The sequence below is a fragment of the Accipiter gentilis genome, chromosome 30 (assembly GCF_929443795.1).
Source record: "Accipiter gentilis chromosome 30, bAccGen1.1, whole genome shotgun sequence".
Classification (NCBI taxonomy): Eukaryota; Metazoa; Chordata; class Aves; order Accipitriformes; family Accipitridae; genus Astur; species Astur gentilis.
The window spans coordinates 15,197,292-15,214,863 of record NC_064909.1 but is presented as its reverse complement, the minus strand read 5'-3'; the positions used below and the strand labels follow the sequence as shown (position 1 = coordinate 15,214,863).

The 17,572-nt window shown below is 43.6% G+C and overlaps 1 protein-coding gene across 1 annotated transcript; it reads left to right on the top strand.

Moving 5' to 3' along the window:
* Positions 1 to 1,951: 1,951 nt before the first annotated feature.
* On the top strand, positions 1,952 to 11,930 carry SDE2 (SDE2 telomere maintenance homolog). Its single transcript, XM_049833885.1, has 7 exons — positions 1,952 to 2,073; positions 2,651 to 2,768; positions 4,932 to 5,043; positions 5,582 to 5,751; positions 6,474 to 6,585; positions 7,217 to 7,625; positions 11,186 to 11,930. Exons 1-7 carry the CDS (start codon positions 1,966 to 1,968, stop codon positions 11,399 to 11,401), a joined length of 1,245 nt encoding a protein of 414 aa, XP_049689842.1. The 5' UTR covers positions 1,952 to 1,965; the 3' UTR covers positions 11,402 to 11,930.
* Positions 11,931 to 17,572: the final 5,642 nt, after the last annotated feature.

The window sequence follows — 17,572 nt, the reverse complement described above, 5'->3', positions numbered from 1 at the left end:
GTTACAGGGGTGGCTTCTGTAAGAAGCTGCTGGAAGCTTCCCCTGTGTTTGAGCGAGCCCGTACCAGCCGGCTCTAAGATGGACCCGCCGCCGGCCAAGGCCGAGCCAGTCGGTGATAGTGGTAACGCCTCTGTGATAACATTTTTAAGAAGGAAAAAATAGTTGGGACAGACGGAAACAGCCGCCGAAGAGAGGAGTGAGAACATGTAAGAGAAACAAGCCTGCGGACACCAAGGCCAGTGCAGAAGGAGGGGGAGGAGATGCTCCAGGCGCCGGAGCAGAGATTCCCCTGCAGCCCGTGGGGAAGACCCTGGTGAGGCAGGCTGTCCCCCTGCAGCCCGGGGAGGTCCACGGGGGAGCAGATCTCCACCTGCAGCCCGGGGAGGACCCCACGTCGGAGCAGGGGGGTTCCCGCAGGAGGCTGGGACCCCGTGGGAAGCCCGCGCTGGAGCAGGCTCCTGGCAGGACCTGCGGATCTGTGGAGAGAGGAGCCCACGTTGGAGCAGGTTTTCTGGCAGGACTTGTGACCCCGTGGGGGACCCACGCTGGAGCAGCGTGCTCCTGAAGGACTGCACGCCATGGAAAGGACCCACGCTGGAGCAGTTCGTGAAGAACTGCAGCCCGTGGGAATGGCCCACGTTGGACGAGTTTGTGGAGGACTGTCTCCCGTGGGAGGGACCCCACGCTGGAGCATGGGAAGAGTGTGATGAGCCCTCCCCCTGAGGAGGATTAGTGGCAGAAAATAACGTGTGGCGACCGTAAACCCCATCCCTGTCCCCCTGTGCCGCTGGGGGGCCTTGGTGGAGAAATCCGGGAGTGAAGTTGTGCCCGGGAAGAAGGGAGGGGTGGTGGGAAGGTGTTCTGAGATATCGTTTTATTTCTCATTACCTTGCTCTGGTTGATTTGTAATAAATTGAGTTAATTTTCCCAAACTGAGTCTGTTTTACCCGTGACGGTAATTAGTGAATGATCTCTCCTGTCCTTATCTCAACCCGCAAGCTTTTTGTTATATTTTTCTCTCCCCTGTCCAGCTGAGGATGGGGGGAGTGATAGAACGGCTTTGGTGGGCACCTGGCATTCAACCGGGGTCAAACCATCACACATGAGTATTTCCATTCTCATGCTGCTGCTGCTGCCACCACTACTAAAACAGCAGGGAAGACGAGCTTGTTCGGAGCTGTGGTCCATTTTGCCTGCCGTTACGTCCTCATAGAGTCGATGTGGCAGGTTGTAAAAAGCCTTTACAACCTGGTAGGCTGCACACAGCGGTCTGAATGAGAATTATAGGGCTGCCTCGTGTAAAAAAGGTAAAGGACAGAAACTGCTTCCCGGGATGGTTTCTTTTATCACTTATGCTTGGAGACAGGGATGCTCCAGACGAACAGTGCTTAAGGCCATTTCCTAAAACAAGACACCAGGGCACACATGGAAATGGATTGTCATTTAACCTTACATGTATAAAATGATAAATTGGGTCCCTAAGGACTGAAACGTCAGACTGACTCCGGAGTTTCAAATATAAAAAACCCACAGGTTACCTTTCAGGTGTAAAACTGGTCCCTAAAAACGACTGAAACATCACAGTGACTCCAAAATATCAGAAATACAGGTTGCCTTGAAGTCCGGGTTGAGCCTCCAGCACTTAAAAAAACCACCAAAACCACAAAAAAGCCCCCAAACCCATCAACTAGGAAATCTTTTACAACTCCAATTAGGGGAAAAGCAGCTAACAGCAATTAGCAGCCTATTCAAACCACCCCTCGCACGCACCGCCAAACTGGGGCGGGGCGGGGCCGAGGCGGGGGCGGGGGCCGAGGCGGGGGCGGGGCGGGGCGCGGAGGGAGGCGGAGCCTCCCTCCGCGCCCCGCCCCGCCCCCGCCTCGGCCCCCGCCCCCGCGTCACCTGACCGTGCGCCGCTTCCGTCACAGGCGCAGGCGCAGTGGCCGTTGGCGTCGCCGTGGAGCCATGGCGGTGCTGGTGCGGGAGCCGTTGGCTTCGCGGGCGCGGCCGTGGCCGCTGCCCCCCGGCGGTGGTTCGGTGCGCGGCCTCCTCCGCGATCGGGCTCGGGCGCTGGTGAGTGAAAGGTGGTGAGGGAGAAACCGGTGGCGTCTCCGCCTCGGGGCGGGGGGATGGTGGTCCCGAGTACCGGAGGGGGGCTAGCAGGCCTCATGTCTGCCCTCGCCCCTGTCCCGCTCGCCGTCAGGGCACTGACGGGGCTGTCGCATGTCGCGACTGCGGGCACGCTTCTTCTCGTTGCTGCCGCTTAGCTGAGCAGGAGGGTTGGCTGTAAGAGAATCCTATAGTCTCTTACATATCTTTATTATATGTAGGAAAGATCAATCTTAAATTCTTTACAGCTCAAAAAATGTGGCGTTTGTTTTTAATACGGCGTTTGAACGTTTAGTGTAAATTTTCCCGTAGCGTGGCTTTTCCCTGTACGTGTTTACAAGCTGATTTAGACTGTGTTTAATTCTTTGGTAAACAGGAACTAAAAGCACCGCAAAGGATGTTTATGCTTTTAAGATCGTCTGATTTTTGCTTGCCTTCTGTTCCTGTAGGAAGGAGGGAAACGTAACTCCTTAATGATCTTTTTTTGTCAGAATGTTTCATTTTCAGTCGATTATACGAATCAATTTTGCTGTTTTTTTAGAATATTCCTGAAGAAAGCTTGTATGTGAAGTGTAACGGACGACTGGTTAATGATGAAGATGTGTTGCAGAATGGAGCCGTTTATAGTCTGGAACCAAGACTTTGTGGTGGAAAAGGAGGTTTGTTGCTTAACTGCTTGTTACCAATTAAAAAACTTTTGTTATACTGTAGTCTATGCTGATAGCAGCAGTCCTAATCTATTAGCAGATCTCTTGTAATGTGGATGACCGTGATATAACGTCTCTGAGCTGAAACCAGAGTCGACATGTGAAGCTGAGAGTTGACCAGGGAAGCTGCAGTTCAGCTAACAGCTTTGCTGGTGTACCTCTTCGCACCCCTTCTCAGCTTACTCTATTAGTAGAAATCTGTGACATGCATCAGAGTGACTCAGAGTTGAAATTGTGTTTAAAAGCGCCTGGCTTCTTCGGCTCCTAAGTTTAATTCGTGGTCACTTAGGACAAATATTCCAGGTACAAATAGTCTGTGATTTGAGTATGTTATGTGACCTAACTCATTTTGTCTTCACTTATTTGAAAAAGCATGTAAATGCCAAGATCTCAGTAGTCTAAGAACTAAGCCTAAAAAATTCAGTCTAAGCTAGACTCCTTATATTGACAAAATATTTTAACTGTGTTGCTGAAGGTGTATATTAATCGTATAAAATGATGCAGCCCCTGACAATGTGGACATTCCCTAAAATGGAATATGATGGGTGAAACAAGTTTAGCAGAGTATTTGAGTGTAAGTGGAGTCAGTATGTTTGCTTTTTTTAATCCATTTTTCCAGCTGTTGCGCTAAAATGCTGAACAGTTGTGCAGCCTTGCATCAGACTGCACCTCATCTTACTTTGCCTTCTTCAGTTTTAGATAGAACTGGAAATAAATATTGTTGTGATAGCTTATGAGGTATTTTAGTTTCTTTAAGAGCCCTAAAAGTGGTACACGTGGTAGAAGTTCATAGTATAGGATGCTTCTTCCTCACCTATTGTCCACCAGATTCAGTTATCCTGGGATGACACAGGATACGCATTCTGTGATTCACTCTGTGTTACTGATGTGCCATTGGGGTCAGTTTAAAATTGTTCTGTAACGATTTTGTCTGATTTCTAAAGTGTTCCTTTTGTTTTGACTTTATGACTTAAAATCCTGATAAAAACAGGGAAACAAACACAGCTCAGAACTATTGAGATTTACTATGTAATCTCAAGGGAGTAGAGATTATACAGGTTTAGAAGAGAACCGAGCATTTTATTATCAGACCTAATTTAGCACCTGCAACCTTAGTGAATGCATTGCTGTTGATTTTGGGGAACATAACCTGGCTAGGTGTAGCAGCTAGGCCCGCGTTCTTCACAATGTAAAATTCAGTGGCATGTTTCATGAGTTACAGAAGTTCTCCTCACTAATGGCAGCACTTTGTTTTATTAGGTGAACACAGTACTTTTACTGCCTCATGATACAGTAGGCTGTCTGGATTGGCTACTGTTTGTAACACTCCTTAAAGGTACTTTTGGGGCACTGAAAAGTATAGATTTTTCCAGCTTCTACTTAAAAAAATCAGTGCTTGGCACTTTCAAATTGCTTGAAGGATTATATTAATGTTAATCCACATTGTGTTTCTCTGAGTTCGTTAAACAAGTGTCTTTCTCCAGCTGGGGACAAAATAAGATGGGACTGAGTGAGAGAAATGAGCAATCTTGCCTATGAGTAATTAGTGGCTGAGGAGTGTGTAGAAATCTATTTTGGGGGGCTCTCCAGCATAACATTGTACATCATGATCATCTTGATGAAGCGGCTAAGGTTGTCTCCTAAAAAAGTTATTTTGTTTTTTGTTAGAGTTTTTGAAAAAGGAATTTAAGTTTGGCAGGGGCTTAAGGGAGAGGAATATCCTGGCTAAATTAGAAAGGACCCAAAATGTTATCTTGAGAGAAAAAAGGTTGCAAACCATTTCGCTGGGGGAGTCCAGAAATAGGCTTTCATGTTAGAAGTGCTGCACAGGTTCTAGTAAATCTGGAGTTCATCTGGTGTGATATCAGGAGCACAAAAATGAGATGAGTGGTAAGTGCTGGATACCTTTTTTTTTCACTTAGTGTTTCAGCATTTCACCCAATGACAATTGTCCAACATGTTGCAACTTTCAACTTACACTTTATTTCAGTTGCATCAAGGGAGAGAAAGGTGTTGAATTCACTGTATTCTTTTTCCACAATTAATTCTTTTGTTGTGTACTAGCTTATCTTCATTTATTTCTGTTTAGCTAATTCTGATTACTTTTTTCCTCAGGGTTTGGGTCTATGCTGCGAGCACTTGGTGCTCAGATTGAAAAGACAACGAATAGAGAGGCTTGCCGAGATCTCAGTGGAAGGAGACTTCGAGATGTCAATCACGAAAAAGCGTAAGGCATTTTCTTAGAAGCTAGAATTATAAAATAAACTGACCGTGTAGTTCACTGTTAACAAAAGAGGTCAAATGACAGGCTGTTGTAGCAATGACATTTTATTTTGAATACTAAAAAGAGCAGAAGTGAAATCTTAAGCACAGACGGACTGGAAGCCAACAGCATTCTTCTGACTTTAATTCTATTATTGCAAAATAGGTGTGATTGTACTGCAGCCTGCTTCTGAGAGACTGTTCTGTGCCTCTTAGATTTCTCATCTGGAATTCTGACAGTTCTCTCTGGAGCTGCAAGACCATGGTATTGGGGATATGTGACCTTACTGCTGTTTCTGGCTTCCAAAATAAACTTTGCTCTGTTCTCTGTAGCAGAATCCCTATATATTCCTTCAGTAATTCCCCTGGGTGTTGTTAGTTGTCTTTTCCCATTGTCTCCTGACCTAGCAGGTGGTAGAAGCATTGAGTAATTGCAAAGCAACAAACTGATATTACATTAAATGCTGGAAACACTCTCATTTTCATGGTTCTGTCACCTGCAGGATGGCTGAATGGGTGAAGCAGCAAGCAGAACGGGAAGCAGAAAAAGAGCAAAGGCGCTTGGAAAGGCTGCAGCGGAAACTTGCGGAGCCAAAGCACTTTTTCACAAATCCAGACTACCAGCAGCAGTGTCATGAAATGGCTGAGCGACTGGAAGATTCAGTCCTTAAAGGTATTGCAGTTTACCCTCACCACCTCTCCTCAAAAAATAAAGCAAACTGAAAGTCCCTATAGCCTCACTCAGCTATGGAAATTTAAAAAAAAAAAAAAAAAAAAGTGCTGACAGTAACTCTTTCAATGGAATGAAATTTAAATTCCAGTAAAATTTGTTGGACTTCTTTTTTCCTTTTTGGCTACTGCTTTTCTTAAATTGCTTTGGAACAATGTAACACAGATACAAGTGATGCTTCATCTTGCTGTGCTATAGTGTCATCATAATAAAAACAAAATTCTGTGAAGGTAGTGTTGCTAGTTCAGCTGTAAGAATTATGTAATAAGTTTCAGTGAAATGATAATATATAAATAAGTCTTACTAGAAATAGAATCTAACTACAAAATACCTTGTTTCACTTACTGTTTTTTGTAGTTAGTTACCCATGCAGGTTTCCCTTGCTGGCAGCTTGATAGTGAAACTTGAGGTTGAATGAAATGTAGAAACTGAGAGTTCAGTTCAAGAATACAATTTTAAGATTGACTCTGTGCCTTAGTAGAGCAGTGTAAGAAAGCTTTTGCTGTTACTGAGTTTATTTTGAAGTTTTGAGTTATGTAAATGTGCACCAATAGTGATTATTTCAGCTGGTGTTTTAAATTACATCTGAAATTAAAAAGTAAGTAGAATTTACAACATATGTGAATTGTGTACTGATGAAGTAGACTTTTAACTTTGTTTTGAAGGATTGCAGGCCACTTCAAGCAAAATGGTGTCACCAGAAAGTGGCAGTAGTCGGAAGCGTCCAGGTGAACCTGGAAAGAATGGAACAAACTCTCGAAAAAGAAAATGTTTTTGGTAAGTATTATGACTCTTTTGAGTATTAAGCCTTGAACAGGATGACAGGTTACATGCATACAAGCAAGCAACATCTTATCAGAGATGTAGACTTAAATAGTAAAATTAAATTGAACTGATTAAATTGGAGAACTGAAAGTAAATCTTTCTGCATTCATTTAATTCTGTCCCAGCTGAGCAGAGGATCTTTATTTGCAAAAACAGGCACCTTTGCCTGCCCTCCCCACTAATACAGTTACATTCTGTATACCTCTCATGTATTTTCTTTTTTTTTTAATTAATGAATTAAATATACAATGAACTAAAGAAAGATTATTATTTTTTCCTGGTATTTTTCACCTAAAGTGACATGAAAGGAAGTCTTAATGATTCCAGCAGTGTTTGGAATAGCAATAGGTAGCATACATTTCTGTATTGGGAATGCTGTAAAAAGATACCTGTTTTCCGGGGATGTTGGGTCCTGTTCAGTTTTAGCAGCTCTTCCATTTACTAAACTATCCTAAGTAGCTGCTATGGTAGTTCACTGCAGCTCCCTGAAGTGAGTTTTGGAAAGAAAGTCTGACAATAAAAATAATTTTTTAAAAAAGTGAAAATAGATTAATATTAATTTGTAATGTACTGCTTATGCCAGGCTGGGATTGGAAGGATTGGATGATCCTGACAGTTCAGATTGTGAGGATGACAGTGAAGATGATTCCCCACATGCATCTGATGGAAGTTGTCCATCAGGCAGCAGATATAATGAAAGTGCTGGAAACTCAAATGAATGTTCAAGCAGCTCTCTGGATTTGGTAGATGATAGTCCAACTACCAGTGCAACTGAGAAACCACTGGAGCAGCCAGAAGGTACTGGAAGAGATCTGCAAGGAGACACACACACAGGTGGGCAGGCTGAAATTCCAGCTGAAGAAAACACCAAAATGACAAAGCCCCTGAAGGAAGAGGCCCAAGAAAAGAATGAAGTAACTCAAGCTCCGAAAGAAGAGGAGCAAGAAAATATTTCTTCTAAGACGCAGGAAACAAACCAGTCACAGAGCACGGTAAGTATGAAGCAGTACAAAATGTGATGTCTTTTTCTTCAGCTGCTTTTACTCAGTTTTCCCTTTGTGGATCACAGAAAAGGGGAGGGGATTTGTATCCGATGACTTCAGCGTGTTAGATGTACATGCTTGAATTAGAATCATGGTCTCCATAAGAAGCTAAGAGAATCTCCAGAGTTTGATTCAGAGCCCAATCCCAAGGTTAAAAGGAAAAACAGCTTACCTGAAGATTCATCGTAGGACTTGTGAAAATGGAATGTAGCAAGTTCATGGAAACTGCAGCCAAAGAAGGCTCTTGGTTGACACTGTCTCCATAGAGAAAGCTGAATTGTAGTATGGTAGCATTGTCTTGAAAGATGCTAAGTAGAATGGGTCAATGTCGTGGTTTAACCCCAGCCAGCAACTAAGCACCACACAGCTGCTCACTCACTTCCCCCCATCCAGTGGGATGGGGGAGAAAATAGGGAAAAGAAGTAAAACTCGTAGGTTGAGATAAGAACGGTTTAATGGAACAGAAAAGAAGAAACTAATAATAACACTAATGAAATGACAACAGCAATAATAAAAGGATTGGAATGTACAAATGATGCGCAGTGCAAATGCTCACCACCCCCTGATTGACACCCAGTTAGTCCCCCAGCGGTGATCCCCAGCCCCCAGTGCCCCCAGTTCCTATACTAGATGGGACATCACACGGTATGGAATACCCCGTTGGCCAGTTTGGGTCAGCTTCCCTGGCTGTGTCCTGTGCCAACTTACTGTCCTCCTCCAGCTTTCTCGCTGGCTGGGCATGAGAAGCTGAAAAATCCTTGACTATAGTCTAAATACTACCAAGCAACAACTGAAAACATCAGTGTTATCAAGGTTCTTTGCATACTGAACTCAAAACAGCACTGTACCAGCTACTAGGAAGACAGTTAACTCTATCCCAGCTGAAACCAGGACAGTCAAGGATTTTAATAGTCTAGAGTTTCTACTATGATGCAGTTGGCCTTGGCTGTCTAGTATTGTCTTTTCTGAGATCCATGTTTCTCTTGAGGTTTTTTGTTGGTTTTTTCCTCCTTCTACATAAATAGATACACTCTGGACCCAAAATTCTTCATTGAGGGGAAGAAAAGAAAAAACCCTTTTGTAGGATGAAAGACTCTTACTGATTCTTTGTGACACATTACCACTGTCCAATTTGACTAATCTTATTTATAACATAATTTGACCTTAATGTTTATAATTGGACTTGGTGTTTAAATTAGAAGTTGTTCCAAGTAGACGCCCCCTGAATCAATCAGCTGATCAGTCTTTCTCAGTTTTTATTATAAAAAGACTTGAGTCTAGTTCATAGAGAACCTTAGTAGTCTGCTGCAAGCTTTGGTTCTTCATTGACCATCGAAAGTCTGAAAGCAGCAGCTCCTTCACTAGAGAGTGTAAATGGTGGGCCTCATCTGAACTGCAAAGGATGGTGGAAGAGTGGTTTTAAAATGGATCATCTGGTATGTCTGTGGTGGAAGCAGGCCTGTACTGTTGCCATACTATTATCCCTGCTGGCAATCTGGGTTGGTGTGACAGCCCTCAGCCAGATCAGAAGCAGTGCTGACCATGAGGTTCCTTCTCTGGTGATTGACAGGAGGATGGCTGGGATTCTTCTGCTGAAGAGGCTTTGGATCCATCTTCCAGCCAAGAGGGAGCATAGCTTTTCCTACTGAATTGATGAAAGCCCAACTAATAATTGGCAGTAAAAGGTGCCAATGCTTGTGCTTCATTGCTCCTTGCATAGTATTACTATTAAAACTCTTTAGGGGTAATGAATGTAGGATTATTCTAGCAATAAAACAAAATGTGGCTTTTTTTTCAGGCTAGGGAGTTGCTTGGATTTTCTGCCTTTTTTCAGCTTGAGCAGAAAGTCTACCATCAGCTGCTACTGCCAGTGACTGAATTCTGATAAGTGAAAGTTTAATGCAGTTAAATAGAAAAAAGACCAAGGATGTAATCTGACAAATTAGAACCTTACCATCTACTGTAATATTAGAGCTGGCAAATTTTAAACAGGATGTTTACCATTCTTCACTGTTTACCTTTTGCTCAGTATTTGTGAGACTGTCTATTCCTAGAACAGGAAACTCCACCAGTGCTGTGGCAGATTGTTATTACAGCTGGAAATATTTCTATAATAGTCCTTGATGGATTTTTTTTTTTTAATATTTTTTGTTTGGTTGGGTTTTTTTAGGTAGGATGAAAATAATGAGGCAACCAGTCTTTTTTTGTATGCTTAGCAGGACAAAGGTTCTAATTCTGCTAGCATTAATTGTTTTTGCTGAGTTTATAATGAAGTGGTCTCATTCCCACTGCTGGTATTACTTGCTCTGAAGTCTCTTTGATAACTCCACCATGATATGTACCATAAGACTAATACGTGCTTTTAAGTATCGAACTAAATGGGCTTAGATATTTGTGTCTTTTTAGTGTGTTAAGGTTTAGTGTGTTAGTAATTCCAGCGTTTTAGTTATTCAGGCTTTGCCCATGTTCTTGTGTTGACAAGGCCCTGGGCTTGGACTAGACGATCTATAGAGGTCCCATTCACCCTTGATTATTCTGCAAATGTACTAATTTCATTTTAAAATTAAACTTTAATCCCTTTTCTTGTGGCAGGATGAGGTGAATTTCAGAACTTGCTTTTTGGTTAACCTTACTAAAAAGAGGGTGCTTTTATATCTATTTCTTATAATTACAGTGTAACTGCATTAGAAATAACTATTCATCCTCCTTTCTGCTACTGCTGGGGGTGTACTGGTTATATTCTACATTGGGCTAAAAAGGGGCTGTTAGCTTTGCTGGGCCTCTGGAAGCCAAGGTTGAGCTTCTGAACTGCTAGGTGAGATGGTGGGCTCTTAAGAAAACTGAATTAAAAAGAAGAGTACTTAACTTCTGTGGGGATAAAAACAGTGTCAACTACTTTGTCTCCAGAGGAATAGGATTAAATATTGCCACTTTTTTTATTTTACTTTTTCGGCATTCCTCTGTTGCAGGTAGAATGTGTTAATTGTAGTGGCATAATTTTAAAAGTTCAGCAGTGTTCATAATTTAAAATGACCAGTGCTTCTGTCTTGGAGGCTGTGTACATTGCAAGCCTAAGCACATCTGCAGCTTGTCTGGACATGTAAGAGTGAGCCTTTAACTAGCTAGCGGAGGCACTGTGAGGAGTAGAATTGTAGCAGCACAGTTGGACACCAGGTACAAAGCTCACCTGGGCATTTACCCTGCTCTTGGGTGTGTTACTTCTGCTAAAATTTGCATGTTCTACAATTACGCTGCTAGCTAGCTTCAATTTGCTTGTACATGATGCAGTAATACTTTGCCTGGCTAGCATAAGTACCGCTAATAATGAGAATATCCAACATAATTCATATTGAGACATTACTCAGCTTTATTAAGTAATTAGGAGTTTGAGATAATCCTAATTGAAGGTCTTCTGTAAAATGAAGCATTCTGTCTATACTTGTTTCTCCCCCCCCCCCCAATCAGGAAGAAAATAATAATAGTCTGATGGGATGTTTGTCTCTTTGCAGGAGGTGGAACCAATAGACCTACTGGCATTCAACTCTGCTGCTGAAATGGAAGCCCTGGGTTTAGATAAACTGAAGATGGAATTGATGTCATTAGGACTGAAATGTGGAGGCACTTTAAAGGAAAGAGCAGCAAGGCTTTTTTCAGTGAGAGGTCTGTCTAGAGACCAGATCGATCCTGCCTTATTTGCAAAACCCTCTAAGGGGAAAAAAAAGTGATTTAAAAAAAATTATTTTGTATCCATGTTCTTTTAACTTTTTCTTACTCTGTTGTCATTCTGTACTGCCACATATAATTCTTTGGCATCCCTGGATAGTTTTTGTTTCTATTCTTGATGAAGTTTGATTAATGTAACACAGAGTAAGTTGCTAGATAGCGAGTTAGTTAATGCATTTAATACGATCAATATTAAAGGAGTGAAACTACTGTCTTTTGATAAGCTTTACAAATGGTTGTAACAAGTCTTAATGCAACAGGTAGAACAAACTCTCTGTATATGGAAAGAAATAACCTGAATGTTTTCTGGAAAATGGTTGTATGACACCGTCATCACCTATTTTAAGAAAAATAGCAATTGTTTCTTAGCTTTATATTGAATCTCCTTTAATGTGCATTCCAGTTACGGCAGTTACAACTGTCAAATGAGAAACATTGAACTTATGATGCAGACTTAAAAGCTGAAGTTTCTTTAAATAAAAAGAACATTTTTATACGGATGAGATCAGTATAAAGAAAGATGTTGTTCTGTGAGTTTCTTTGGGATGTCAGGTATTGGTATGATACAAATGATTAATGTGTGTAAGTATTTCTTTTAGAAGAAGTTTAATAAGGGTATTTACTTATTTTGCTCTGGAAAAGTATCTGAGTGAGGGAAAAGAGAGAATCACATCCTTAAGAAATTAAAAAGAATATGCTTGCTGGCTGCTGAAGGTCTGTAAGATACAGAGTGATCATCTGAAGCTGAATGGGAAATTCAGGATGTGTTTTTTTAATTCTTTCCCTATGGTAAAAACAATGGAATGGTCTCCCAAGGACTTAAATATCTGCAGTGGTGGTGCTTTATCATAGAGCAGCATTTGACATCTCAGTGCTGGGAGTTATCCTGTGAGGTGGTGAAGGCCCCTTGCTGGAAGGGCAGCATGTTCGCATGACTGCGGGTGCAGCTGCTGCTTCTCTGGTTTGCGAGGCTTTCAAAAAATGTTTAGTTCAGTGCCTCGCATTTCAGATTTACCACCATATGCTGGAGAATATTATGTTTATGATCTGCTTATCTGATTTTCTTGTAGAGATGCTTGAAAAATATTTTATCTCTCGTGTTCTGACATTATACCATCCATTTATCTGTTTTAAAGTTTGGCTCATAAAGTAAAGTTTTGAATTGCAATACTGGCAGGAAATGGGCTCCAAACGCTAGGAAATCAGTTTGCTCGTGTGGTATTTAATGTTTCTGACATGAGCGGCTTGTATCTGCTACTTCAGTCAGTTTTGCAGTCTTATGACCTCTCTCCTCAGAAGCTGTTTTGTTCATGCTTGGAAGTTTTGGATTGAGGGAGGGTGTCAGAGCTCAAGGATTTGTCCCTGACAGACTCTGCAGGGAAGCTGTTGGGTCGGTGGTGGTGGTGCAGCTGCTCAGCGTGCTGGTTAACCCGACAGCTTGTCCTTCCCTGACCTTCCCGGGCGAAGGCTCGCTCCCCCCCAGGTTTGTGTGTGTGTGTGTCCTGTGCGTGTCCCCCTTCCGTGGGGGACACACACGACCCACGCCGGCAGGTGTCGCTGCGGGCCTGGGCTGTGGGGCCCTGGCCCCCCCCCCTCGGACCCCCCCCAGCCCTAGCAGCCAGCCGGGAGGGAGTTCTTGGGGTGTTCCGCACGGACCCTGGTTTGGAGAAGACGGGGCTCAGCCCTGCTGCGGACAGGGGTGGGCATGGGGAAGCACGGAATTTATTTCTAAAGCAGCAGCTGCTGTCTAGGCAAGTCAAAACCACTGCATGTACTGTAGTTTTTCTACCCACAAGATAGATTTGAGAGTATTTGCCTATTTGCAAGCATATTTGATGTGGTTAAATAAAAGTTCTTGGTACCCTTTCAGCTGAGTATCCCCAACTTCTACAATTCACATCCACAAGATAAGCTCTGTTAGCATCCCGAGGAGTTATGAAAAGGATGGGCAGGTATTTGCAGTGTTGGTAATTACACCGTGACACACAAACCCAGCACTTGTGGATGTGTTTGACACAGTGTTCTGAAAACATAAATCATGGCACTTGAGGGCTGAATTGTTAAAGCACATTTAAACTGTTCTCTGTTTACCTGCATGTGAGATCCAAAAGTAATGAACGTAGCATTCTGCAGCTTATCGTTAGTAAAATCTGGTTTATATGTTGAACAGTGACTTAAATGCAGCAAATGATCTAGTAGGTAAGAAGATGTTTGGTGGCAGTAAAGTACTTTCCATATCTGACAATCTGTAAGAGAGTCTTGGAAAATTAAAAAAGGGGGGGGAGAGAGATGTTGAGGCTCTGCACATCACATCTCATGGGGGTTGTGACAGGACAAGTGGACCCTGGGTAGAAAGGAAATGGGGTTTAGTGAATATATTTCATTAGGAAACTGGAATGGAAGGTACCTGGGACGTCACGTCAAGGTAATGAAGTTTTGCTGGTGTAAATGTGTCAGCTGGGAACGTTACATACCGGCAGCAGTCCCACTCGGGTGGCAAGCCTTCGGCGTGCTTGCAGCCAGCTCTCATAAACACGGGCGCATCATCTGGGTCAGGAGAGCCTTCAGCTGTATGAACACGCTCGAGCTCCTCTGGAGTAGGGCAAGGCCAAGACAGAACAGGCCAGTTTAATGACGTGTTTTGGCAACAACTCTTGCGTAAGTTATTTCCCCTGACTGTAATTGCAGTCTTGCTTCGGTTGCACTGACGCAGCCATTTCCACGTCTACCCCGTGTGTCACCCATTTGCCTTTTGTTGTTGTTGTGGGTTCCTTGTTAAACCGATCAGTTCCCTGATGGGGCATATGATGTGGCTCTCACAAATTTGTGCCAGCACAACTGAAGTTGCATTACACAGGGTAGGGAATAAACACCGGTTGGGGAAGGGGAACTGGGATACTTTAAACCAGCAGTAGTGCTGAACGCATTATGGATGAACTGTGTCTTCAGCAGTACCAGAATTAAAACATACACCCTACATCTGTGCTAGAGGACAGCAGATTGTACCTTTAACCAGCTCCACACTTAGGCACGTTTTTTTGGGAGTTGTTTAGCTCCTGCTGAGCTAGAGGAACGAGTGCTTGCTCTGGGATCTGCCCGTGTGTTGTGGTTCCTAGTTGTACCTTGTACCAGCTGCTAGGAAGACAATGAACAACTCTATCCCAGCTAAAACCAGGACACCACGTAAAGGGTTAGCCTAGAGCAACGCTGTGGCTGGAGAGCCGTACGGGCACTCGCTGGCGATGCTAGACTTTTCACGTGTCCGTAAGGCATCCTTCAGAAAATAACTGGGTAACAAACAGGACTCAGACTGACCCTGCAACAGAACAGAAACAAGCAGGTGAAGTGCTTGAAGCTTTCTTAAGAATTTGGGCAAGAAAATAAAGAAGTCGACAAATACCAGTAAAAAAAAAAGAATATAAACTGAAACCTTCCAACCTAGTATGGGCCATTTCCATAGGACAGAATGGCCTCAGAATAGAGGTGGTCTTTCTTTTTCCAAGGATTAATGCAGCTTTGGATTTCAGAAGTGTTTCTGGTTGTAAATGCAGCAAAACTGTGAACATCTTTCCAGAGAAAAGGTTCATGCTCCCACGCAAACACTTCCCCAACAAGCAAGTGGTATGACTTACAGAATTCTTCTGAACTGTCATTTTAAATGCATTTCAAACATCTACAAGATCTAGAGCTCTGCCTCGTGCTTCTCTTGCATTTCAGAGTTACTGACTGAAAAAAATCAGTTAGCGAAAACACTGGCACAAACCTGAGGGCGGGCTTTTCCTCACCTCATACAGATCCATCTATACCCTGGGAAGAAATGCGAGTACATATAATACACAAAAAATAGCAGACAACAGGGCAGGTCAGAGAGAGCAATAACTTGGGGAAGTTTAGAAAGATCATCACCAGCAGACACAGCGACAGCTGCCAGCCTTCAACCAAAAGGCTCCCTTCCCATTTTCCTCGCCTCTGCAGACCTCCACGACACGGACGAGTAAACGAGTTACTAAAAAGCCACTTTGGTGTTTTGACCTAGACAGCACTTTGCTGGAGGGTGCAGGAATTTCTTCCTTTGGTTTCCTGAGTCTGACAGCTTCCGCGCTTGCTACTGTAGGTGGCACTGAACTAACGGCGGAGGATGTGTCCAGTTTGTGCAGCGCTGAGCAAACCCTCAGCCCTTTGGAGAAAATACCTGACCGGAGGCCCTGGCTCTGTCTCACGGTGCACAGGCATACGGTGCTGCTGCAGAGGGGGGATATTAGGTCACATTTATGTCATTCTGCCTATTCCAGAAACAGCCAAAACCGATCATTTTGATCCCCGTGAAATTCATGCTTATCCAAGATTTTGCTTTCTGGAAAACATTGACATTTTAAAGGTTTGTTTGTAGCAATGCCTATTCTCAGGAAGGTGCTATTTTTAAATCTTAAAGGTTCCTCCAAAACGTTTAACGGGAGATGTTAAAGACCGCACCGCAGTTAGTTAACCCAGGCACCTCGCAGCCGGCTTTGCTTTCAGTTATAGCTGCGCAGTTAGGGTGGCTTTGCAGATTAACATCCCTAATGGCACCTGAGGGTGGGGAGGTGACAACTCCGCTGACCTCCAGCTGTTGAGGAGGGGCTGGGCAGGCACCGCTGCTTTCCAGCACTGCCGGAGGCTGGGCAGGCGCTGGCTGATCCACGATGGTTAGTCCGGATTTAGACCCAGAAGCTGTCCCTGCCTGGGAAGCGTCCCGGTGGCCTGAACGCATGTTTTTGCCCGTCCTGCTTCTCCCCGCTGCGTTCCCGTGTGTCTCTAACCAGGCACAAGGAATCAGGAATTTACACAAAACTTGCAGCGCAGAAAGGAGCAAGAAGCTCTTGAAGGACCTACTTGGGATGTACGGAAAGAAGAGCAGGGTTTATAAGGAGCCAGCCGGCTTGTGAAACATCTGCTGGAAATATTACACGTTCTGGTGAAAACATGATGTCTAGCGGTTATAGATGGTACCTTATGACCTGTGTAGTATTGCATCCAGCATATAGTAACTAGCTGAGGCCTCCTAAGGCTGACAGAGTTAATGGACTACTGGGATGGAAGTTGGCAGTCATGGGAGAGGTAGCGATTATGAACTGATTGCGTTCATTTTCAGCAAAGAGAAAACAAACTTTTAGAGGGGATACAGGTACTTAGACTTTCAAAGGGGCAGGTTTATCATCACTGAGAAAATTAGAAGAGGGAAAAATGTAAACAGAAAACCACAAATAAACATTAGGAGTGCCTTTAAAACAAAATTACTAAATAGCTTTTTTTAAAAAAAGCCCTGATTCAGCAATTGTCAAAAGGATACTGAGAGCTGTGGTCTGATGACATGACTTTCAGGTGCCCAGTATCTGCAGATAACTATCTCCTGCCATGGTTAAAAACTGTTTCTTGGCTCTTCTGTACCTGCTGGTTTAGCTGTAGGAAATCCCAGCACCCACGCAGCTCTGGAGTGCCCTTGTATCCCTGGAGAGTGGGCCAGAAGACAGCAGTTGTGATTACCTTTTTATTCTGTTTTACTCTGAAACGCGCTGACAGTGCACGCTGCTCTCCTGCACCTGCTCCAGGAATGGACAGAGGAGTTCAGGTCCCGGCTGCAAATCCAGCACTTTGCACAGGAGCTAATTTCACATTAAATTAATGGCAAAAATTGGGAGAAGTTGAGACTGTTAAGAGGCTCCTCTGAAAATATCAAAGTCCTGTGGGATCTCCACCTCCCGCCTTCTGTTTGCTCCGGGTTCCCCTTTCCCAGACTCCAGCTGTTCCCAGCCAAGCCAGAGGAGCTCCCCTGATTATCACCTTTGCTGGGATGTGGATTGGGCATCTGACTTTCCACTTAGACTGGCAATTAGAAGGCTGCCCTGAAAGGCAAAGTGTCAGACACTCTTGGTAGGAGTTTGTGAAATGCAAAGGGGACAAAAAGAGAGAGGGAGAGGAAATACGGTCTCAGCGGCAGGGTAAAGCTGCAACTTCTCATAGATTTTGAAAGAAAATGGGAGAGCATCCTTGGTTCAAATGAAACCATGGAAGGATCAGAGCAATGTAACTCAGCTAGCAGTGGCATTTAATAGAGCTGAAAACTTTTTTTCTCTCTCCTAAAAGGTAATGATAATGGAGAGAGAAAGTGCTGCTCTCCTGCCCAAGCCTTACTC

Coding starts and splice junctions, on each gene's coding strand:
- SDE2 (XM_049833885.1), top strand. CDS start 1,966: ATGGCGGTGCTGGTGCGGGAGCCGTTGGCTTCGCGGGCGCGGCCGTGG. Junction 2,074..2,650: donor GCGATCGGGCTCGGGCGCTG/GTGAGTGAAAGG, acceptor CTGTTTTTTTAG/AATATTCCTGAAGAAAGCTT. Junction 6,586..7,216: donor CGAAAAAGAAAATGTTTTTG/GTAAGTATTATG, acceptor TGCTTATGCCAG/GCTGGGATTGGAAGGATTGG.